The sequence below is a fragment of the Sebastes umbrosus genome, chromosome 10, assembly GCF_015220745.1.
Source record: "Sebastes umbrosus isolate fSebUmb1 chromosome 10, fSebUmb1.pri, whole genome shotgun sequence".
NCBI lineage: Eukaryota > Metazoa > Chordata > Actinopteri > Perciformes > Sebastidae > Sebastes > Sebastes umbrosus.
In genome coordinates, this window is record NC_051278.1 from 2,708,989 (window position 1) to 2,733,148 (window position 24,160).

The 24,160-nt window shown below is 43.9% G+C and overlaps 1 protein-coding gene and 1 long non-coding RNA gene across 3 annotated transcripts in view; one reads left to right on the forward strand and one right to left on the reverse strand.

The window, feature by feature from the left end:
• Nucleotides 1-3,291: 3,291 nt before the first annotated feature.
• The window catches only part of LOC119495849, a 75,824-nt gene continuing 54,955 nt past the window's right edge, over nucleotides 3,292-24,160 (forward strand). For both annotated transcript variants that reach the window (XR_005208576.1, XR_005208577.1), the window contains exon 1: nucleotides 3,292-3,760. This is a non-coding gene — a long non-coding RNA (uncharacterized LOC119495849). The remainder of the gene's footprint in view (nucleotides 3,761-24,160) is intronic.
• Nucleotides 8,282-24,160, reverse strand: part of LOC119495848 — a 69,893-nt gene continuing 54,014 nt past the window's right edge. Inside the window, exons 2-5 of the mRNA XM_037782725.1 lie at nucleotides 23,675-23,779; nucleotides 19,038-19,174; nucleotides 15,715-15,839; nucleotides 8,282-13,284 (exon numbers count right to left, since the gene is read on the reverse strand). Coding sequence (XP_037638653.1) covers nucleotides 9,485-13,284; nucleotides 15,715-15,839; nucleotides 19,038-19,174; nucleotides 23,675-23,779 — 4,167 coding nt within the window. The 3' untranslated portion in view covers nucleotides 8,282-9,484. The remainder of the gene's footprint in view (nucleotides 13,285-15,714; nucleotides 15,840-19,037; nucleotides 19,175-23,674; nucleotides 23,780-24,160) is intronic.

Genomic DNA, 24,160 nt, shown 5'->3' on the forward strand with positions numbered 1-24,160 from the left:
ATAACGGATTACTCCTTTAAGTCGTATTAGAGTAAATGTACCTGCCACCAAGCAGCCTCTCTTTGTGGTGTTTTTAAGCCTTCACACACACACAAACATATCCATCTGAGGACGCTGAAAAGCTTGAAGTCCAAAACAAAATGATTATGAAGTCTCTCTCTCTCCCTGGAGGCCGACTAAAGCTACCTAAAGCTACCTCTCTGTCTTCAGTTTTTATCCCTACATTCATCCTCTGGGTTGCATCTCGCCGTCATCGTCTGCCCTGAATCCTTTTTCTCTAAAGGAAATATGTATAAACCAAAGGAAAGCAAGCTCTCTGTTCCTCTGAATCGCTGCTTCTCTGTGATTTAACAAGTCTGTGATGATGTTCAAACATCATTTAACATGTCTGATTTACTGTCGGCTCTTTCATTTCTCAGCTGTTGTGTCTGATTACATTATGCAACGTGTTGAACAGACAGAGAGCAGCATAACATGTTCCTGTTGATGTAACAACCGAAGTCTGCTCATAGTGATTTAAAGATGTTTATCTTTACACGGACAGTTTGTATAAGGTCGACTGTAATGAAGATTTATTATTATTATTATAACATTCTGGATCTTGATCTCTTGATCTTCATAAGATTGCAGATATTTTACAAGTAGATCAGCCTCCAAGGGACTGGATGGTGTTATTCAAAGACTTGATTTGAGACTATTTAGTATTTAGTCTCACTAATTAACCCTTTTGAATCCCTTTAGAAACGTTGCAGTAACGTCCTTGGAGGATAAAAATGTCCACATAAAAAAAAAACTGCCTTAAAACGATATATTAATATTATTTTCCACTTTACATCCTTTAACCAACATCAATCCTGATCATAACCACCAACTATTTATTAATTTCCAGAATTTTAACCCTTTAAATGCCAGTTTGTTTACATACCACGAAGTGAGTTCAACATACCGAGGGTCTCTTCTCGTTATCTGGCTTAACTAAACCTAACAACAGAGATCTCGCTAGACAGTCCTACGAATATGGTTATCAACTCAGTAAATCAACCCAGGGTTTCTTCATCTGGTTGGCGAGTTAAAATGCATAACCTTTGCTACGTTTATGCCTAGCGTCCACACTACTGCAGCGTTTTAGAGTCCTTAAAACAGAGACGTTTGAAAATGCTGCTGACCCCGTTTTAGTTTTAAACTCCGAGTCATGTTTTAGTCTGGACGGACAGAAACAGAGACCTTTGAAAACGATGACGCAGACTAGGGTTGCTAATTTGGTAAAATGTTGTTAACCGATAATCGACCCTCGTTAACCGACAAGATTTGACGCCCACGTTCGCTTCTTGATTGGGTCTTATATCAGTGATGATATGTCTTTCCCTGATTCGTCATCACGTGAACCTTTTCGGGAAGAAAACATCAGCCTCCAGCCTGACCGCCAGTGGTTAATCTCAACATGGATAATGAGTTACAAGCGTTGCTGACCTCATTGTCTCCGCTAGAAGCTGTTGTGCAGTTAAATTCTGCATTTTAAAACGCTACCACTGCCTACAAGTGCGGAAAGAAGCTATTATTTTAGCGTTTTGCATCAGTTCCCGTGTCCAGCGCTGCTTCCTGTTCACACCGTTATTACAACGATGAGATTAATTTGGAAACGGCCCTAAAATGCTCGTCTGGACGGACGTTGTTTCCGTTTTAAAACGTCGTTTTAAGACGTATTAGTGTGGACGTAGCCTCACTTCTCAACCTGAAACGTCTCGTGCCTGCTCACACAACAAAAATAGAAGGATCTGTTTATAAATCTGATTTTAATGCTGAAACATTACATTTTATCTGTTTTGTTTTAATTTTTTTTAACTATACAGCTTCTCTCATATACCATTTTTATAACTTATTATAACTTCTGTCATCTCCTAGTTAAGTATTTAAATAGGCCACCAGCACTATTCTCCTCTCCTTCTGTCTACCTTCCAGCTGCATAAAACATTTAAAAGTTATTTTTTTATGACAATATCATGAATTTTTCAACATATTTGGTTTCTCGTTAAGCCCACAGAGAGTGACAGCAGCCACAGAGGCTCATTAATGGACGTGTTTCTGAAGAGCTTTGTCTCTTTGCCCTCCCACTCGATGACGTTCGGTATACACAATAAGCCACTACTGAGGTTTCCTTTAACTCGCCGCTGAGTAGTTTCTGTGGTTGAAGCAAGAGGAAGTAAAACCATCATGTGCCGACGAGTCTATTGACTCGCTCGCCGTAAAGTGCCCGAGCCGAGGCACACATCAACCTTTCTGCAAAGAAACCGTGCAGAGAAAAGAATAAAAGAATCACAAAGACTTTAACACACACACACACACACACACACACACACACACACGCGGCGTTTGGAAACTAATTCCATGAAGTCGAGTTTTAATGTCAGAAGGTTTTTCTGTTGGTTTTTAAAGGTCACTGAAGCAAATTACAGAGAACCGTTGATTCGGTAATAAAGTGAACTTGACTTGTCACACTCACTGCGTTTGTTTCTTTCGAATCCAGAATACACACACACACACACACCGATACACACACACACACACACGCACACACACACACAGACAGATGGAAATATTGTACACATGTAAGACACACACACACACACACTCACACAGCCCCAGGTGTTGAACATGTTGAATTTTGACGCTATTTTAATCATTGAACATGATGGTCCCAGCTGTCAGGCACACACACACGCACGCGCACGCGCACGCACGCACTCTCACACACACACACACACACACACACACACACACACACACACACACACACATGCACAGGTCTCAGTCCCAAAGCATCTGATCAACTGAGGGAGTGTGTGTGAATTCACTGGCGTCTTTTTTCTTGGTCTATAATCCGTTGTTTATGCCTCCACGCCGGTGACAGCCATGGCCTGAAGGCGTTATGTGTTTGGGTTGTCCGTCCGTCCGTCCGTCCGTCCGTCAAAGATCAAGGTCACAGTGACCTCCCGTTCTCGTGAACGCGATATTTCAGGAAAGAAATGATAACACTAAAACGGTGTCGACTAGGAAATAAAAATATGTTGGGACGGGGGAGGTAAGTCTGAAGAGTTGTTGTTTTGACACCCGATTCGACTGTTATCAGTCGCAAGAAGCACCATAGATGTGGCTCATTAGGGGCCTGCTACACCAAGTCAAAGTGAAACTAAAAAGTAACACGTTCTAACATGTAAAACTGAATGAAAAGTCACGTTTTGAACACAAACAAAAAGGCTGCTTTAGGTTTTTGGCAACAAAACTACCACTTCTTTAGGTTTATACAACAAAAAACACTTGGTTACTTTTGCAAACTCCAGTCTCCGGGGTGAAAGACCTGTGTTTTGTTGCTAGAGGTCGTGTTCTTTTATACCTTCTTTCGGCGATCTACCATGTGAATAGATGATAAAACCTACTAGCGGGTCTAGTAGGCCCCTATTGACCCACATCTATGGGGCTTATAGCGACTGATAATTTCTATTTAATAGCCTAACAACAGTCTAATCGGCTGGTTTTGAGGGCCTTCTTGAATGATGACAGTTTTGATTTGGTTTGGTAATGAATCTCTGAATCCCACAGAGACGGGGTGACGACTGAAAATGTCCTGTCACCACCAGGTTCGGCACTTGGTCCTATAGAGACGTGCAGGAGGTTGGTGTCAGCAGACCGTGACGGCATCAGGAGGAGCCGTGCTTGTGGAGGAGGTCGGAGAGGAGCCGGGCTGTTGAGGCCTTTCGAAGTGGTGAGTAGAGTCTTCGTCATGTGTTTAACTGGGAGCCAGTGGACAAGTGATGTGAGTTCTCTTGGACTCGAGAATGAACGGATTAGACTTGACTGGTTGGCGGAGACCTACAACCACGAGGTTGTTATTCTAGTTTTTTATTTAAATATTGAATACTGAATGAGCTCCGTACTCTTATTGTCTTTATACGTTTACATCTTTATTATTTCACACACACACACACAAGGGAAATCACAGGTACGTGGCGCTAAAAGGCATCGATTCACACGTTTTGTCTGGAGTCATTTTCAGGTGTTTCTCTGTGAAAGAAAACAAAGTGACAACAAGAGACACTGATATCAAGTCTACTCGTTTATTTCCATTCTCAGGGTCATTTGTTTTTCTCTATTATATTAGCAGGGATAATATCAGTGGATATGGAGTCAAATCAGATTACACAAAAACAAAAATGCCAAATATTAGTTTAACATTTCTTAGACCAAGCTGCTTTCTGAAGGTCTTTTTTAACCCGTTCATTGATTAACTTTAAAGAACATTATGTACAACAGCTTTAACAGGAGGACAAATCAAGACGGTGAGGGAGTTCGTTTACGAGCTAAAATAGCATCAGAGTACATGATACAAAAAACTGTGCCTCATTCAACTGAGGTTTCTCTACAAAAATACATCTAATAACAGCGTATTTTTCTTCTCTAATGTACACAGTTATATCACAATAATAAATACGTTCATAGAGAACATAATGGTTTCAAACCTCCTCGTGGTACAGAGCTACAGGAAGAGAGCACGTATGAGCGCCGTCACACCAGATAAATAGGGTTTTATTTCTCGGAGATGTAAGTGGTGAGTTTCATGTCGCTACCTGTTCAAACACACCGCAGGGCTGCAACGCTGTAAACTGTGTATGTAAAGGATCAATACGACCAAAGTATTTTTACAGTGTGCATGAAAATCTGTCTGAGAATGAGGATGGTGAAACACGGTGATCCGCCCACAAAAACCTACTTCTTGGGTTTTTAATTTTCATGCATATTTGTATTTGTTTTTTGTTTGTTTGTCGTCGCTGCTGCTTGCACCAGAATAATCTATAGTCGTCGCTGCCAGTTGTGCCCCAAAGCCATCGCAGCCAGATGTTCAACTTCAGAGGAGGAAAAACAATGTGTTATAAGTGTGGGAGTTACTCTGCACTTCCCTTATCGTTACTGCCACCATTCACATCTCTGAAAGTCTGAATGTCTCTGGAGGTTTTGTTAACTGTGAGGTGTTTCTGATGCACTTAAAGGGATAGTTCAGGTGTGTTGAAGTGTGTTTGTATGAGGTCCATAGTCAGTGTATTACCTACAGTAGATGGAGTTTACAGGAGTACCAGCAAGGGAGCAAATAATGTACTGCTGTGGACGTTGGCAGCAGCTAAACACATTTTAGACACCTGAAATAATCAATATCAGTTTAAGTGTACGCTATATTTAGAATGTTTTCACTGCTTTACCTCGCTATCAGACAGCCCTTTCCGACGGGGATCTGAAGCCATTGTATCTATTTATTCTCTCGCCAAAGCCACCAGACTCCATTGTAAAAACAGTGTTTTTTGAATAGTAAACACGGGAGTTGCTGGTGTTATTGTGTGACTTTGTCTTCACACTTTACAGCCCTGTCCCACTTTCTTCTTAAGGTTGGGAATCACTGTATTCCCGCAAAGTCCCCGATATTGCAACGCGGTAAAAAAGACGTTTCAATCATTCCCGTCCACCCCGTGCATGTCCACACTGTTCTCTCATTTTAATCTGGTCAGCAGCTGTCTGCACGGCTCCGTCTCAGCTGAGTCTCACGTAACCGCAATTTACGCTTCCAAATCTATTTTCTTTCCCGACAATACGTGCTTAAATGCGAAGTTGATGCCCGATAAAAAAAACAATGAATAATATATTTATCCACATTTTGAAACCGGTGGAGCAGAGTGTGGATTTTTATCCAATCATAATCAACCGTTGTGTAGCCTAATTCAAATGAAATCAAAGTGATCTGACATCGAGCCTGTTACAGTTTCATAATGAACCCAAAATATCTATACGCTTCTCAACTGGTGGGCTCGCCCCTCGCCGGGCGCATCGTACGGTGCACCGCGACCGAGGCCTGCTTGGAGAAGCACGAACGTGAGTTTTACATCAGCCCTCGCCCGGACCTCGCCACTGCCCGGGTTGCCGTTGAGTTCTCGCTGTGGGGAGGGACTGTCAACCGGGGCGGACTGTCCGCAATGGCGATGTCGGGCATCCCGTCTTGTTAACCGTGCTTATGCTGTGTGATTTTCAGCATTCATAACCATAAAACCTTTATGATTAAATTGTTTACTAGAACACAAAGTTCTTCAGAGATCTAGCCTCGTAATTTTGCTTTCAAAGTGCTCCAGATTGATGCATTCAACTTTAAAATGTTCAAACCTTTCTCGGCTTCCGAGGTCACCCGCCAGTCTCTCAAAATCCTGTGGGAAACACTGTATTAGCCTACATCATCCAAAGATGGCCCCGCTGGACTGTATAGCTGTCAGACAGCGAGGTAAAGCAGTGAAAATATTCTAAATATAGCGTACACTTAAACTGATATTGATTATTTCAGGTGTCTAAAATACGTCCACAGCAGTACATCGCTTTGCTCCCGTGCTGGTACTCCATCTGTTTCTCTAAACTCCATCTACTGTAGGTAATACACTGACTATAGATACTAAGTACTTCATACAACCACACTTCCAAACACCTGAACTCTCCCTTTAATAGCACAAGTGGGACTCGAAAGAGGAGAATTTGAAGAAAGAAGAAGGATCCACTGGTATTCACATGTGGCTTTTGTCCTAAGTCTGTAGCTTTAAAGGAAGAATCCACCCTGAGGGGCTCAGACGGAAACGCTTTGAACTTCCTGCATATGAATGAAAGAATGAAAGTGCCCGAGATGCTTCAGACATGTGTGTTGAAAATCACCTGTCAAGCTGCAACAAGCAACCAATGAGTGACAACTGAGGGGGGGATGTTTATTTCGTTATTACCTGACAATCAAATCTCTCTCTGGAGGACGCCGTCCTGTTGAAGGTGTGTCATATGACGCACTGAGTCGCTCTCGCTCTCTCAGTGTGTGTTTTGGCCTTTGTTTCCTCGCATGAGTCACTAAATGTAAAGTTATATCCACCACACTCTCGGGGTATTTTTAGTGCAGCTGCAATGGAGCGAGATGGAAGAGAGTCAACAGTCTAAAACGTCAAGAGAGGAAAGGTCAGACGCTGGAGTCAGTCCCTCAAAATCAAAGAGCAAAGAGCTTTATTTCAAACTTAACATTTTGCTCTGACGTTCAACTCTCACGCAGAGAGAAAAATACACTTCAGAAGAGGCTGGAACACACAATTTATACACTAATGACAGCACCGGCAGGCCTGTATGCAGCAGGAACACACCATTTCCATACAGCATGTTCTACTTTTCATTTTCTATTTTGACTTTCTCCAATCTGACGTCAATCAAACTACTTTAAAACGCCAATTAAACTTCCCAAAGAGAAAACAAAATGCTTTCCTAAAAAGTTTCTTATTTTTCTGAGACGTTCCTGAGGCTATTTTTACCATCATCATGAATTAATCTTTTCCAGCTGTGAGCAGCTTCTCAGTTTCCTTCATGCAGTTCAATATCCATCAACTATTTACCAAAAACCTTTGTGATTTAGCCCACAGACAGGGAGGGATGTCAAGATACCAGAAATTCAGTAGTTGATACCAAAACCAGTGAAACTCTACGATTCTTGATACCAGTTCGATATCACGGTAAAAAACTAAAGTAAAACAATAAATCCCATGTACTTCAACATCCCCTCTTTTATTACTGGTTTTTGTTATGCAGTTAAACAGTTCATAATTCCCTCTCTATTATCTATTTCGTATTGCAGTGAAACCTTCAAACATCTGGATTTATTCAGGTTTCTCGCCAAAAACTACGTTTTACAAGATTACATTTGAACATATCAGAACGTGCGAATTTACCTTGGCCAATACTATTTTTTACTGAATAGAGTCGCATCATAATGTAAATCAATGGCACCTCCCGCGTTGAAATCATCAGGACGAGAGCTAGTTAACGTTAAATGTTAGCAGCCGGTAAGCAGCACAGTCCTGCACGGAGCTTACAGCTAACGTTAACTAGCTCTCGTCCTGCAGATTTCAACAAAGATTTGTTGTTCACAATAGGACGCATCACTTGGACGCGTCAATAGTGAGTTTACTGCGTCCCAATCTGTGGACAACTCCGGGTCTGAAATTGAAACCTTAAACTTGCATTCTTTCTAACAGCCAGCAGGGGGCGACTCCTCTGGTTGTATAGAAGTCTATGAGAAAATGAGCCTACTTCTCTCTTGATTTATTACCTCAGTAAACATTGTAAACATGAGTTTATGGTCTCAGTCGCTAGTTTCAAGTCTTCTTCAATACAGCATGATGTTCATTTAGTAAATTATGGTCCCATTTAGAGTCAGATAGACTATAAAGCAGGGGATGCTACCTTGTGATTGACAGGTCGCTACCACGGCGTTGTCCGGTCTGGGAGTTGTTTTTGTTTTCGTCTTACAACTTTAACCCTTTCACAGTGTGTTTTCACTTCATGAAAGTTAACTCTAACAATTTGGTCGCCTCGTGTTACTTCTGGTCCGTCACGGTGACTACGTCCACTTTTATATACAGTTTATGGTCCCAAACCCGGGACGCCGGGACACCATTAATCTTGAACCCTGACGATACCTACTATACCTGTTGTACTATTTTCAGAATTTTGACATTGCTTGGTACTGAAGTATTGGTTCTCATGACATCCCTACATACTGGCATCTTTGAGTGAACTTAATTTAATCACATAATTAGTGTGTTGAAAGGAATTAGGACACGACTATTATCTAGTTTGAGCCTTTTTTAAGGTTGAATGTACGAGTGCTGTTCAGAGACGTTTGTGACAAAATGATTGTTTTTTCTTTGTTAAAATCATCATTTTACCGCTCAGTAACGTAGTAGATATATTCATTTTTAACATTAATTTTGGACAGGAAACCCCAGGATCTTGTTTCAACCATTTAGAAACCCTCTACTGGGGAAAAACAGACTTCCTAACCGAGGATATGGCTAGCTTAAAAAGGCAAGCGGGTCATCAGCTCTTAATAACCTCCAGCTGAGAGCAACGACTTCACATCTGTCTCCAACGCCATTCAGGGAAAAGTAGGAAATCACCAACTGAAGTAGAAGCTCTCAGGAGGACAGAAAGATATCTGATGGATTTGTCCTTTACAAGTCACAAACCATAGTTTCCAACACGCGTTAAAACCGAGCAAATCATCGGTTTAAAATGCAAAACAGGAGCGTCGCCTGATTTCTGCCGAGGGGAAACGAGCCCAGCTGTGTTTCCCCGCCGCTGCGACTCCACTGGCTGCACACCTGAGGCTCATTTGGAGCAGGATTGCGACTGATGAAGATAATTAGCCATCATTTTTTTTTCAGACGTGTGAATCAGTGCTTTGAGTGTTTTGGACGAGGTGATGAGGTTGCCGGGGGGTTGGCTTCAACAAAGATCGGCATTGTTTTTCTACTTGAAATTGTTTTCACTCGCGTGTCGAGTATGCAGGTAATGACACGTGCAAGCTGCTTTCACCCAGACAACTTAGAAAAATGTGAGAATGCACCTTTAATGAGTGTATTTAATGCATTTGTTAGAACAACACCTGTAAGGGCAGGACTGCAGGATGATGCGGGGGATACAGAGACGGGTGGTGGTGGTGGTGGTGACTCTGCATGGGATGAAACGCCGTCGCTAAGGGATACGGACCGGGGGCTTCCAGGAACGGGATGTGGGGGGATGAGGAGTAGAAAGAGGGATGAAGAGGAGGAGGAGGCGGTGGAGGATTAAGAGTGAGAGGTGGGGAGAAGGAGGTGAGAAGGTGAGGGTACGAGTGGACGGGGAGGTGCGACGGCGGCGGGAGGAGGGAGAGGTGATGCTGGATGATGGTGTGACGGAAGGAGAAGGAGGAAGAGGAGGAAGGCGGGAGGAGGAGGGGAGCGTGGAGGGGGACGCACTGCGGAGGGAGGGCGTGGGGGAAACGAGGCCTCTTTTCTGCGTAGAAATCTATCTCCTTCCTCCTCTCCCTGTCCTCTCTCTCCTTCCTCCTCACCCACTCCTTCTCCCACTCCTCCTGCTTCTCCTTCACCTTCTTCCTCTCTTTCTCTGCATCTCTTTCCGCCTCTCTCAGTACGTCAGCCTCTGTCGCATTTCTGACGCCAACGACATTAGCGCAGCGATTACAATCACTAAGATAATCACACTGAGCAGCGTCAATATCGTCTCCATTTCCCTGATCGATACGGCTGCAGGTTTTCTGATCAATTGGATCAGAGAGGTTGTGTTGGATGTGACTCGGCGGTTTGGTTTCAACCTCCTCATTCAGCCCACTTTTGTTATGTGTGTTGTTGTAATCACAATTGTGATAACATGCGTCATTGGTTTTACAGTTACAGCCGTCGTTACACTCTGATCTCTGAGCTGCAGCTTCCTCACAAACATCAGTGGTTTTATCAGTATCAGAGGACACGTTTTCACTCTTGTTTTCACACTGACAGCGGTCAGCGTCCACGCTACAGGTACAGAAGTCCACAGGTGTGTCCGCGGTGTTGCAGGTAGGTTTGTCTACGTGATCAGGAGAGCGACCCTCGTCTTTGTCCGTCTCGCCACAGCTTGGATTGTCGTCAGGATTGTCACGAGTAGCGTCATCGTGTTTTTTATCACACTGACTGTGGTCGCTTGTTGTGTCACAGTCAGTCCGGCACTTCCTCTTTCCCTCGCCTGCACAGGCGTCGCCGTTGCCGCCGTTACTGTCATCACAGCGGCAGTAGTTGTCCGGCTCACTGTTATTCGTTTTATGACACACGCTGTGTTTTGTCCTGCAGACTAAGTGGCAGTTTTTCTCCGTCCCGTTGCCGTCTGGACCGCACAGGATTGTCCCAGTCTCCACGCCGAGGTCAGCGGTCGACCCGACACAAGCTCCTTCCTGTCTCGGATCACACACGGCTCGCCTCGCTTGCCTCCTTCCCCTTTTCCGTTTCTTCCTCGGCGTTTCCCCGGCCTCGGGCGGTGCCGTCTTCCTCTTGGCGGCTGCTCTCTTCGACATCGCTTCCTTTGACATGGCATTGCTGGGGAGGGTCACGTCTGCGCCGGCTGATCTGATTCCTGTCTGTTGTGCGGAGCAGCGTGGCGCCAGGCCCGACGCAGGGCGGCTGTGTCCTGCCGGTATTGTTTGTCTTTGACTGCACGCTGTTTCTCTAAAGGGAGTGGGGACGAGGCTAATCGCCGGATCGCACGCTGTTTCCCTGCGAGGCGCAGGAACAAGACAAATTTGCAGCTCGCGTGATGTTCCTCGACAGGGAGAAGAAACCACGAGGTTAAACGCGTCTTCTCCTATTATCTCCGTCCTCCTCGGATTCCTCCGCTCCTCATCTCTCTGCCCTTCCTGCCTCCCTGTATTTTTGTGTATCTCTCTGTCGTTCTGAGCAGGGTCGGGCGTAATTGCAGGGCAGCGTGGCGTCTCTGTTACAGACCCGGGGACGGGGCTAATCAGTGAGTTACATGCTGCACCCCTACAGAGGAGCTTTCTGAGCCCGTGGCCCCACCCGGAGGCTGATTGCTGGGATTGATGCTGGCTGGCCTCCCTCTTCACCTGCACACACAGCTGGTTACACCGATTACACCGATTCACAGGAAGATTACTTAATAGCTCTCCTCGCTTCTCGTCATTTCTACCTACCCTCTCTCGCTCCGGCTGATCTCCTCTTATCCTCCTCTCTTCTCCCCTCATCTTCCTCTCTCTCCCTCCCACCAGCCGATGCACCGCCAGATTACTTAATAGCCCCTTTTCTCTGCGCTCCTCTTTCTCGGCGCCCTCTCTTTTCAACCTCTCGCCTTCAAACATCTGATTCACAGAAACGCCGCTTATTATCCTCCTTCCCCTTTCTGAGTCTTTTCTATCCGTCTCCTCTCCTCTTTTCCTCCTCCCCCTCTTCCTCATTCCTCTCCTCACTCCTCCCCTCCTCTTCCTCCTCCTCCTCCTGCCTGTTTTCTGAAGGCCTGGCGTCGGTGCAAGGTGGCATTCTGCGGGAACGAATTTTAAAGCGCTTTCATCACGGCAGCCGCAGCGGTCCGGAGCACCGTCACCACCGCCGCTACAATGGGCTATAGGATTTCCTGCCTCATCCTCTTCTTCCCTTTCATCTATCTTCAGCTCCCTTCCTCCCTCCATAACTTCCTGCCTCCGTTGGCAGTCGGGTTGTTTGATCACAGGCGGCTTTATTCCCTCCCGCCCTCCTTTCTTCTCCTCGCCCCCTTCCTTGGCCTTGTTGTGTGCTCTGAAGTCGTACAGTAGAGGGTTGATGCTGAAGGAGATGGAGGGCGACGTCTTGGTGTAGCTGACCATCTCCGACGGCCATAGAAGAACCCGGCTGCCGTCTCGGCTCAGGACTCGACAAAACGGCTCTTTGGGACGATTTGGAGGCGAAGAAGTTGCGTCTTTAGCGCCGTTTGATTCTTTGGGCTGGATTGAAGACTCTTTGGTCTCATGTAAAACTGATTTTTGAGGCTGATTTGTTGCAGGACAAAGCAAATCTTTCACCTCGTCATCGTCATGGGTTTCAGCCTCGCTGTCTCTACGCACTGAATCTTTAGCCACAACTGTGCTAACACTGTTTAAATAAAGATGAGCTCCAGTCCCGGTCTCACCGCCGACTCGGGCTCCAGTCCCATTGTCATTACATAAGGAGAGCTGGCCTCCATTCCCGCTGATAACAGAGTCCTCGACTCTGATCACATTGCGATTACATAAAGAAACCTGGGCTTCGGTCCCAGAGACAATAGACATATTGGCTCCAGCCTCAGAGTGCTGGATTGCACTTTTAATGTCCCCACTGCACTGGTTTCCAGTGTCCCCCCAGTGATCCACACCTACAGCGTCCACAGATACTGGAGATTTGAGCTGCTGATCTGCGACTTTCTCCCCCACGTCTTTGACTCTCTCTTGCGCCGTCACGCCTTCTTGCTTCCCCGAGGCTTGGATGAAGACGGCGGCTGATTGGTGGAGGAGGACGCAGCTCCTTTTGGGCAGCGAAAAGGACACGGGGCGGAGTCTGCCGCGTACGGACTGGACGTCTGCTCTGCTAGTGTTGATGTCTGCTGCGTTACCGGTGGTGATTTCCTTGCTGAAGTTTTTGTTGAAAATGGAGCCATTAGTGGTGGTGGGGATGTTATTGGTCATAATGGGGTTGCTTGAGTAATTATGAGCCCAGGGGATCTTGTTAAAGTGCCTGGTTTTGGTGGTCATGTCGTTGTTGAGGATGCAGGATTCAGTGGTCGTCGTCGTGGTGCTGTTGGCGTCCGTCGGGTCGTACGGCCACTGCGCGTTGCCCAGGAGACTGGTTTCCAGTGCGGGGTCCAGTGGGAGGAAGGGCTGGATCAGCGGGGTTTGAGGCTCTGGGTGGAGGGGAGAGAAGAAAGGATTAGACAACGCTTACATTTAAAAAACATAACAGGATTATGTGACTATAAAGAAAGCGGTAGGAAGAAGAAGATCCACGTAGAAGAATAGCATTCATTTTCTAAGACTTCCCATACAGTAAGCTCCTTATGCATTTATTCAGCGTCCTGGCTCCTCTTTTGTTGCTTTTAACACATCTGAATGTGATTAATGGGTGTAGGATGGACTTAAGAAAAAAAACATAAGCACACAGATGAATGTGTGTGTGTGGGGGAAAAAAACAAGATTAAGGGTTTTTATTCCAACATGTAATTTCCACTTCGGAGCTCAACATGCTGCCCGACATTCATCCGTCTATACATCAGAGTGGCAGATGATGATTCAGGCAAATTATTTCTTGAGTGAAGGTTTTAAGATGATTCATAACTTTAAAAGTAATCCATAATGTGCCTTCCACTCACACCAGAAACCTCTTTTGTTAAACATTCGAGACGTTTTTAGGAGGGAAATGAATTATTACTCCTCCGATACTTTCACATTTAACACTCGGAGAGGTTCGACTTTAAGTGCAGTCGTTGAACTTTTCCATCAACTTTTAAAATGAGAAAAACTTTTCTGAATATGATTTATTTTCAGGGAAAAGACTGTGGTGACAATTGATTGTTTCTTTGAAACCACAAGAACGCTGCTGCTAAATTTCATGTTCATGCTTTCTGTATTTCAAAAAAAATGAATCTTGCACCCTAAAATCCACCTGAGATGGTCTGACGGGAGCCGATATCACCTCCTGAATCAGAACCAATTCACACTGAACGACACGTTTAATTGGAAAATATTACTCCAGACACTTTTCTTAATGTTCAGATTTTGGTTGAAGGTGTTTTGGAGAGGCGGTGTTGATTCAAACTTCATGGTCATTTTGAAGGTTTGTGGCGCTGTTGAATAGATTCGTGCTAAGAGGTGTTTTCTAATAAGTTGATGAATGGGGAGGACAAAATATTGACTGCATTAGTTGAGGAAAGGCGTATCTCGGTGCCGTTTTCTTTTGCATGTCTTCGTTTGAAAAGTAATATATCACTAATATAGCAAAAATAAATAAATAATAAAAAAAGGTTTTGCAGTAAAAGTGACATTTGTGCATTTGAGCTCTGCAGCAGAAACCTAGAGCATTCAGAGGATGGATGGATCAGACTACACACCTAGAGCATTCAGAGGATGAATGGATCAAACTAGAGACCTAGAGCATTCAGAGGATGGATGGATCAAACTAGAGACCTAGAGCATTCAGAGGATGGATGGATCAGACTTGAGACCTAGAGCATTCAGAGGATGGATGGATCAGACTAGAGACCTAGAGCATTCAGAGGATGGATGGATCAAACTAGAGACCTAGAGCATTCAGAGGATGGATGGATCAAACTATAGAGACCTAGAGCATTCAGAGGATGGATGGATCAGACTAGAGACCTAGAGCATTCAGAGGATGGATGGATCAAACTAGAGACCTAGAGCATTAAGAGGATGGATGGATCAGACTAGAGACCTAGAGCATTCAGAGGATGGATGATCAGACTAGAGACCTAGAGCATTCAGAGGATGGATGGATCAGACTAGAGACCTAGAGCATTCAGAGGATGGATGATCAGACTAGAGAAATAAATTGTTAAATTTAGCACCAAATCTGTGTAACAAATGGTATCAACCCCCAAAATTGCGGCAACAACTTATGAAACATAATAAAGCAGCATCTCAAATTAATCTTCAGGTTCCCAGCTTTCAGATGATGTACACCACTTCTATGTGACATCTACTGTTGACCTGCTATCTCCCCCTAAAGATCCCCTGTACCCCCCTAAAAAAGACTAAAACGGCTCTATAGTGGGTCTCAGAGGGTTAATATTATACCCACTCCTGTCTCATGCATCTCTTTTGTGGAGCAGTTTACACTCCAGCAGAGCCGGGTTATATCATGTTCGGTGGTGTGACTCAATACGATAGCGTCCTTTATTCTCCGACTCTGTATTTTAAAGGTCAGCTCTGTCGAGACGGGTTGCTTTTGGTCAACGGCAGGAATCCGTGTAACAAAGTTCACCAACGTTGAACTCCATTGATTTCAGTGTGACGTTCTGCTTGTGTGACCGAGGCCCCGCAGCAATGTTTCATTGAGTTTATAATTGTTCCACTTGTTATGTTGTGGACCGTTTCTCCCCTAAACGCTCCTCTGTGAGCATTGCAAAGATTTCAGAGCTGTTTGTTTCTTTGCTCTGCTGTCGATAAAGTTATGTCAGCATCGCTGCAGCCGACCGCACTCGGTTTAATTCCTCAGTATGAAGAGCGGTGCCTCCATCACCAAAACCAAACACACACTCATTAACTATTTAAGCAGACGACTACACGCCTTTAATGCAGATAACAGAAGCTCTTACTTGGTCCCAGCGCGGCGCCGCTCGGATGGACGTCGCCCCAGTTCTGCACGAAGTCCGGTCTGGTCTGGTTTGACGGGTCGACCGCCACCGTGGTGGACCGGAACATGGGACCAGAACCTGGAGCACTGAGGACAGGAGAGGAGGACAAGATAAAAGTCAAAATGAGGAAAGGATGTAAGAAAAAAGGAGAGGAGGGAAAGAGGAAAGTGAGGATGAACAGAAACAAATAAAAAGGAAAGGAGGAGAAAAGGGATGATAAGGAAAGGAAAGGAAAAAAGGATGAGTGGAAAGAAATGAGGAGGGGGATGAAAAGGAACAAATGAAAAAGGGAAGAGGGGAGAGGAGGAAAGATGCAAGCGTGAAGAGAATAGGAAACAACAAAAGGAATGGGGAGTAGAGAAGAGGATTAAAAGTAAAGGAATAAAAAGGAGAGGAAACAAATGAAACAGAGAGAATGAGAGGACAGGAAAAGAGAAAAGGCTGTGTTGAAAGGAGAGATGAGATGAAAGATTGAAAGTAAAGGATAAAAGAGGAGAGGAGGATGAGGAAAAGGATGACGAAGAGAGGCGGAAACAAGGAGACAATCGGTGAGGAGGGCGAGAGGAGAGGAAGAGAAGGAGAGGAGACGAGGAGACAAGTGTTGAGGAGGGTGAGAGGAGAGGAAGAGAAGGGGAGGAGACGAGTGTTGAGGAGGGTGAGAGGAGAGGAAGAGAAGGGGAGGAGACGAGGAGACGAGTGTTGAGGAGGGTGAGAGGAGAGGAAGAGAAGGAGAGGAGACGAGGAGACGAGTGTTGAGGAGGGTGAGATGAGAGGAAGAGAAGGAGAAGAGACGAGGAGACGAGTGTTGAGGAGGGTGAGAGGAGAGGAAGAGAAAGAGAGGAGACGAGTGTTGAGGGTGAGAGGAGAGGAAGAGAAGGGGAGGAGATGAGTGTTGAGGAGAGGAAGAGACGGAGAGGAGACAAGTGTTGAGGAGGGTGAGAGGAGAGGATGAGAAGGAGAGGAGACGAGTGTTGAGGAGAGGAAGAGACGGAGAGGAGACAAGTGTTGAGGAGGGTGAGAGGAGAGGATGAGAAGGAGAGGAGACGAGTGTTGAGGAGGGTGAGAGGAGAGGAGACAAGTGTTGAGGAGGGTGAGAGGAGAGGATGAGAAGGAGAGGAGACGAGTGTTGAGGAGGGTGAGAGGAGAGGAAGAGACGGAGAAGGAGAGGAGACGAGGAGACGAGTGTTGAGGAGGCTGAGAGGAGAGCGGAACTGAAATCCAGCTGAAAATCAATCTGAATGCTCTTCCTCTCCTCCTCTTCCTCTCTCTCTCTTTGTGCCTGAAGCTGCTTTGTTGCAGATGTGGAGACGGCAGCGACAGCCGATACCGAGACACGGCTTGAGCCGCTCAACGTGATTGGTCACTTTAAAGCCGCGCTGATTATCCCCATCAAGCACAGTGAGATGCATTTCATCGGTTGCTGTGCCAACGCTGGTTGTAACCAGGGAGCTAGTTAGTGATGTCTCTTCTTCTTCTTCTTCTGCAGTTTTATTTTTACTCACAGTGTGAAACAAACATGTCAGAACATGTTATTAAATATATGGAGGCCTTCGACGGTTAGCGAGTATTCAAATCCAAACGTTCCCTGCGTGGATTTAGAAGTCGTGGATGTTTCATCGTGTCTTCGGGGACTATTTTCTGGCGGAGACTCACATTTTGGTTTTTTGCGTGGGCGTCTTCAGGTTGTGCCTCGCAGCTCAGAGTTTCAAATTTTGCATTCATGTGCTATCGTATATATATTTTGAGAGACCAAATTCTCTGTTTGGTATCTCGCCAGATGAACTCTCATCATGTTTTCAGCAGCCAGATCCACATCGTCTGTTCCCAGACCTCCGTGTTTGTTTATCATTCGCCTTAAAGCTTGTTTTTTTTAAAGACAAACAGCATGTGAGGGCGACAGTGTTTGTCCACCCGATTCCACTGTTATCAGCTCATTAAATGTTAATTATCAGTCATCATAAGCCTGATAGATGTGGGTCAGTAGGGGCCTGCTACACCTACTACGTTGTTAAAGTTAAAGTGAAACTTAAAAGCAACACTTTGTACAGCCTGTTTGGACAAAAAGGCGTATAAATGCCAAGATAATGCGCAACAAGAACGCCTTTCTTGATTTCCGGGTACCTGTACCGACTACGATAAGAGTTAGCGACGTAGAATAAAGAGCGAGAAAGACCACTTTTCAGTTTAGGAGGATGGGTCCAACAAACACCAGATTTTCAACCAGGAGACCGGTGTTCAAGACCCGTGTTTTGTTTTGTAAGTTACGTTAGTGACGTTTGTTTTTTATTGACGTGTTTTCTGTAGTTGTTTCCGTACGTATTTTACTTAGTTTACGTACTTATTTTAAGCCCAACCATGACGTTTTCCCTTACCCTAACTGAGCGGTTTTCTTATCTAAACCTAACTTTGGCGTTTGCATTGCATGGCGTCCAAATCACACACGAAAAGGCTAAAATGCGTACTCATGATAGGCAGAGCCCAACAAACACCGGACTTTTAACCTGTGTTTTGTTTTGCAAGTTACGTAAGTAACATTTGTTTTTTATTGATGTTTGTGACGTGTTTTCTTTAGTTGTTTCTGTACGTATTTTTCAAAGATTATTTTTTGGGCTTTTTCCTTTATTGACAGAGACAGTTTTTGAAAGGAGGGAAAGAGAGGGGATGACGTGCAGCAAAGGGCCGCAGGTCGGATTCGAACCTCGGACCGCTGCGGTAAGGACTTAGCCTTGGTACATGGGGCGCCCGCTCTACCAGGTGAGCTACCGCGGCGCCTCTTATGTAGGTGTTTTACTTAGTTTACGTACTGATTTTAAGCCCAACCATGAAGTATGAAGTATGTACTATGAAGTAGTGCAAAAACTAACATCGTTAATTCTTCCTGCCCGTCGTCCGTCATGTTTGGTTGCACTAAAGTCACGTTTAAATCGCTGGAGATTTCGCAAGATTCCCGTGTTATTTTTTCCGTGTGAGGACTCTTGTTGTTGATGAATGAATCTGTTAGTGTGTGGTGTTGCTCTCCACACACTATAGGAACAAAACGGTTCAATTGAACAGAACTTGTCGTTATGTGTGGGCTCTCTCACATTTTACACATCTGTTAAGGTTTGAAACATCTTTTAGTGTGGGCCAGACTTAATTTGCTTAATCTTCGCAGGTCTTTAGACCGCGGTGGAAACACAGACACAAATGGGCACCTTTTGATTTCCTTGAAAAGTAGTTCCAGGGACTAAAAGTCGGTGGAAACCCTGCCTTTAGGTGATGCTGTGGCGGTGCATGTTACTCACCAATCCCCCGTCCTCCTCTCTTCATGCTTGTGGAGCCTCCTCAGCGCTCGCTCCTCTCTCACCTCCTCCCTGCGCCTCCTCTGCCTCCTGCAGGCCAGCGCTCTGTAAAACTCCCTCTGCTTCAGCTCCTTGAGGCGCTGCACGACAAGCACATGCATTATTCAGATTAATAGTAGTAGTAGTAGAAATAGTAGTAGTTTTACTTTAACAGGTAGGATTAAGAGGTCAGTTTGTCTATAAACGTTTATCATGCAGCATTTAGCTTCTGTGTTTGTGTGTGTGTGTGTGTGTGTGTGTGTGTGTGTGTGTGTGTTTGTCGTCCGCTCTGCAATTCTTTATCAGTGTGTGTGTGTTTGTGTGTGTTTATGTGTGCTCACTAAGTCAGCCAGTGTCAGCTTTAGTACAGTCCAGACCAGCTTAATTCACTTACTGAGCTCCGTCTGCAAGCTGTCTGCAAGCCGGAGATACTGATACTGTGTGTGTGTGTGTGTGTGTGTGTGTGTGTGTGACAATAATAATAATAATAATAATATAGCGGTGGGTTCATATCACAGGACAGACAGACAGATGACAACAGACAGACAGGTAGACAGACAGACAGACAGACAGCGCGGCGAGCAGAGAAACCGACAAATAGATAAACAGACCGAAATAGACGGAGAGATGAAACACGGAGGGACAAAGAGAGACAGGAGGCAGGAAGACACATGAAGAGTCTTTTTTTATAAAGCTTGCAGTGAAGCTCCAGCGTTTCTTAGAAGGTGAACATACAATGTGAGGGGTGGACAGGGGAATGACAAGAAAACCTCACAATAGAAAACCAACACAACACAAACCTTAAAAATAACCACAGAGGTAAATCAACCGCTGTGTGACTCAGTCAGAGACACGAGGAAACTTCTTAGAGTGTTTTTGTTTACGGGACGTATAAAATAAAGTTCTTCATTACAAATAATATTTTAATGTTGCAGACAATTACATGAAAATCTAAGAGACACATGTCATAAAAACACGGAACGTAAAACCCAAATTATTCTGCCTGATCTGTAGAGCAGGGATGATTCACCCATCTCCTGATTCATTCTTGGGTGCCGATTTGTTAACTTTTTTAACACTAGACCATGAGAAAAAGTTGAATCATACACTTCTAGGGACTTTTACTTTGGCAAATATCTAAATTAATAAAGTAAGAATGTTTGATCTTCAGCATGTATGTAGTCAGAGATGTCCTGAAGTCAAATATATCAGTCATTGACAGGAATTATTTATTATTTCCAGCAACCCAAAAATCAAAGAATAAAGACATTTCCCTCACAGATTAGTGGTATTTTCTTTTTAATTTAGAAGGGACATGTAATGTTTTATACTAACTTTGGTCTCTAGCTCTCCCGTCAGCTCCGTTCTCTTCATATGTCCATGATCAGCTCCATCGGGGCCGTTTGAATGCATTTAACATAAATGTCAGTATATGGGTGCTCTACACTCGTAGCGTCGGCCCATTTGACCGCGATACGATAACGTTTCCTGTCCGTGACAGAGTTAGCATGCAGCTTTTAGCCGTGATGTCTAGCTCTGCTTTTCCTGTCAATGTGTGAAACCCAAAGTGTTTCCATCCTTTACTGGATGTGTAGTGTTTACCACGCTGGATTTAACATGTGAGGGTGCAGGTCGTATCCACGACGACCCTCCAACGTTTTCTATTTTCTGAGGTTTGTTTTGGTTGCCGGATACGGAACGGATATGACGTCACGTTACCCAGACTACAACAATAAAAGCAGCCTAAAATGTACATAATTATGATGTGAATCAGAAATTAAAGTTCCTCGTAGTAGCTTTACATTTTAAAAAGATACAATTATTTAAAAGAAAGTTTATAAATCTGCCTTTGATTTGTTTTTTTACAGAACGGCGTGCAAAAAATAATGTGATATTAGTAATGTTTTTACTTTTAGATTATATTTCATGTCCACCTGATGTACGAGTTCTCACCACACATTCTTCTTTTATAAATACCAGTTTATCGGTGGGAAACTGTGTATGCACATTTTTTCACGTTTATTAATCTGGCACCAGGTGAAATGAGCATAAGTACTGTTGTTGTTGTATATTAATTGTTGATTTGATGAAGTTTATCGGCTCTGGACATGTGCAAACATATACTCTACCTCCCCCAGTAGAAGACTGACACATAGGACCGTCCTTTTAGTATATAATAGATGATAGTGATAATTGATGCTTTCACACATTGAATCTGTAATGAACAACGGCTTTGTGTTTAAAGAGCCAACGACTGGGATCCTTTCCGATCCAGAGCGTTGAACACAGAACTAACACAACAAATAACGTGTCACCTTTCTGCTACTTAACAGATCTCACTGAATAAATTATCAATTCAATTAGAAAGACACACACAGCCTCTTTAAGCAGAATAACGTCGGATAAACTGCCTGTTTCTTCCTAAAGTCTGCATCCGTCACAGCAGCACATCAAGTGCTTGTGACGTCTGCAAAACCACTTCATTTCCAAAAGAAGATGGGACCGTGACTGACCGCGGACCAAAAGACGGGCGGCTTAACTCTCCCTGTGTGTGTGTGTGTGTGTGTGTGTGTGTGTGTGTGTGTGTGCGCGTGCAGGCTGGATGGAGAATATTACTGCCAGAAAATCCATTTCCTGCAAGTGTTGCAGTCTCGAACAATATGCCCTAAATGCTCTGCATCCTCAAGTAAACCTAATAACTCTGAACACACAGCTAACTGTGAGGAATATTACGCCTCGTTCATCGCTCGCTAGAAGTGAACAAAATGATAATTGCAGCGAATACATTCCTCCCAGCACCTATAATTTTGTAAACACCCAAACAGCTGCAAGATCTGCGAAGTCGTTCTTCCTCCACATCCCACTATATATGGAGGAACAAACGTTTTTTACATTACGCTGAAAAAAAAAGTAAAATAAGTGATGAGAGAAACATCACAAAGCCTATTTCTTTAGATAAACACGGTGCATTATTGATGACTTGTGTGTTTATTATATAATCAGCGAATATGTGCTATTGATTTTAACCTAGAAGGATGCCCTAGATAACTGTCATTAATATTTTTGGTATTGATAGAAGTGTAATAACATTTTTTTTCTGAAGAGATTAATGAGTTTTTTAGATTTACTTATTTAGCATTAAATCTAGGTCTATAAAGAGTTCCCTCAAGAACAAAGAAAGAGACAGAAAAATCTTCATGATGAGCATTCAAAGGCTTTTGGTCGCATTTCACAGCCCTGATTCGTGGTTATTACACAGAAAAGTGTTTAACAGGTCACAGCATTGAACACATCATTATACAGTAGTATTACGTTGAAACAAAAGGAGGAGGAATTTTAGCATTATAATACGACAATTACCAATTTTCATTGATTTTGAAGGTATTACTGAGAGTAGCCTATAATATTGTACAAACATCAACTTATATTATCTCATTATTATGAGGTTTATTATTACCCCATTAATGCCACCATATTAAAAAAAAAAATATGCACTGATATAACTATTTTATTGGAAATAACTGAAAGGTTGTATAAGGCTGTTTTTGTGAATGGAGTCTGGTGGCTTTGAAGAGAGCGATATAACGGCTTCAGTTCTCCGTCAGAAAGGGCTGTCTGTCTGACGGCGAGGTAAAGCGGCTGTGGACGGTAGCAGCAGAAAAACTCATTTTAAACACCTAAAAAAATCAATATCCGTTTAAGTGTACGCTATTTTTAGAATATTTTCACCGCCTTACCTCGCCGTCAGACAGCCCTGTGCAATCGCTGCTGTCAAAGCCACCAGACTCCATTCACAAAACAGTAATTTTACCTCTCAGAACAGGGGAGTTGCTGGTCTATTGGTTAGTTAGTTTGTGTTATTGTGTGACTTTCTGATCTGAACTAACGTGGCGTCCACAGCAGTACATTACTTAGCTTCCTGATGGTACGTCTGTCTGCTTAAATCACTGGCAAATCACAACTCTACATCACATTGATGCAAAAATCATTAAGAAATCTAATATTACCAAGAAGCGGCTCTGCTCATTGATTTGCAACATTTCCTCTGCTATATTACTTTTCTTTTTGACTTCTATTTGGTAGATAATCATAGTTTTGGGGGATGTAAACAGGAAGTGAGTCAGCTTTTGGCTACAACTTGATCCCTGTTTGCAAACTGGCACCGTTAATTAGTATGCGGAATTAGTTATTCGCAGCTCCTGATTGCAATGTCCCCATAAATGTACACACAACTATCAGTGGATTACTGTGATACAGAAGACAACTGAAAAACGTGATGATTCTCAGGCAAGTTCTGCAGCTATACGGAGCCTCTTTATTTATTGATGTGAACGATATCCTCTGAAAGTGTAACTCACACACTGAATCTAAAAACTTCACGTGACATAAAATCAATGAGTAGAAGTTTGCAGCTGATATTGTTTTTGTGTTTGTGTGATTTCCGTGGACCACAGTGAGTGTAACAGAAAACCGGAGCAGAGTGCTCGCCGTCACGGCCCTGAGATGTAATGAATCCGTGACCTTGGTCAGGAGGGCTTAAGGTGTAGCGTGGCGGGATCAACCAGACCGCCGGGTGCCTTGTTAAAGGTGGTGTGACTCACCTGCTTGTGGTGGTGGTCGTGGGAGTTGATGTGGTTGTCGTACTGTTGGTGTCTCACGTACTGCTTATCGCAGAGCTCGCAGTAGAAACTGGAGTCCCCTTCCTCCTACAGACACAGACAGAGAGAGGAGAATAGAAGTTAAAAAGGAAATCTCTCTTATGTTATTGAGTCTTTGTGGTGATCTTGAGAATTGTTGTACCATTAACAAGATATATGGCTCTTCATTTTCAACCTGAATCTTTTAAATAAACAGAATCCAAATGTTTTCTACGGAGAGGTTGCTTTGCCATTTATCCAATTTTCTATTTTATAAAACTTAAACCATTTTGCTCAGATGGTTTAAGGTGCAAAGTTTCCATCAATAAATTTTTTCAGACTGTTGTTTTTCTCATGAATACTTTAACACAGAATGCCCCCACTGATCCACATTTATGAGGCTGATAACCACTAATAACGCCCTTTAATGACCCGATAACCGTCTGAAGA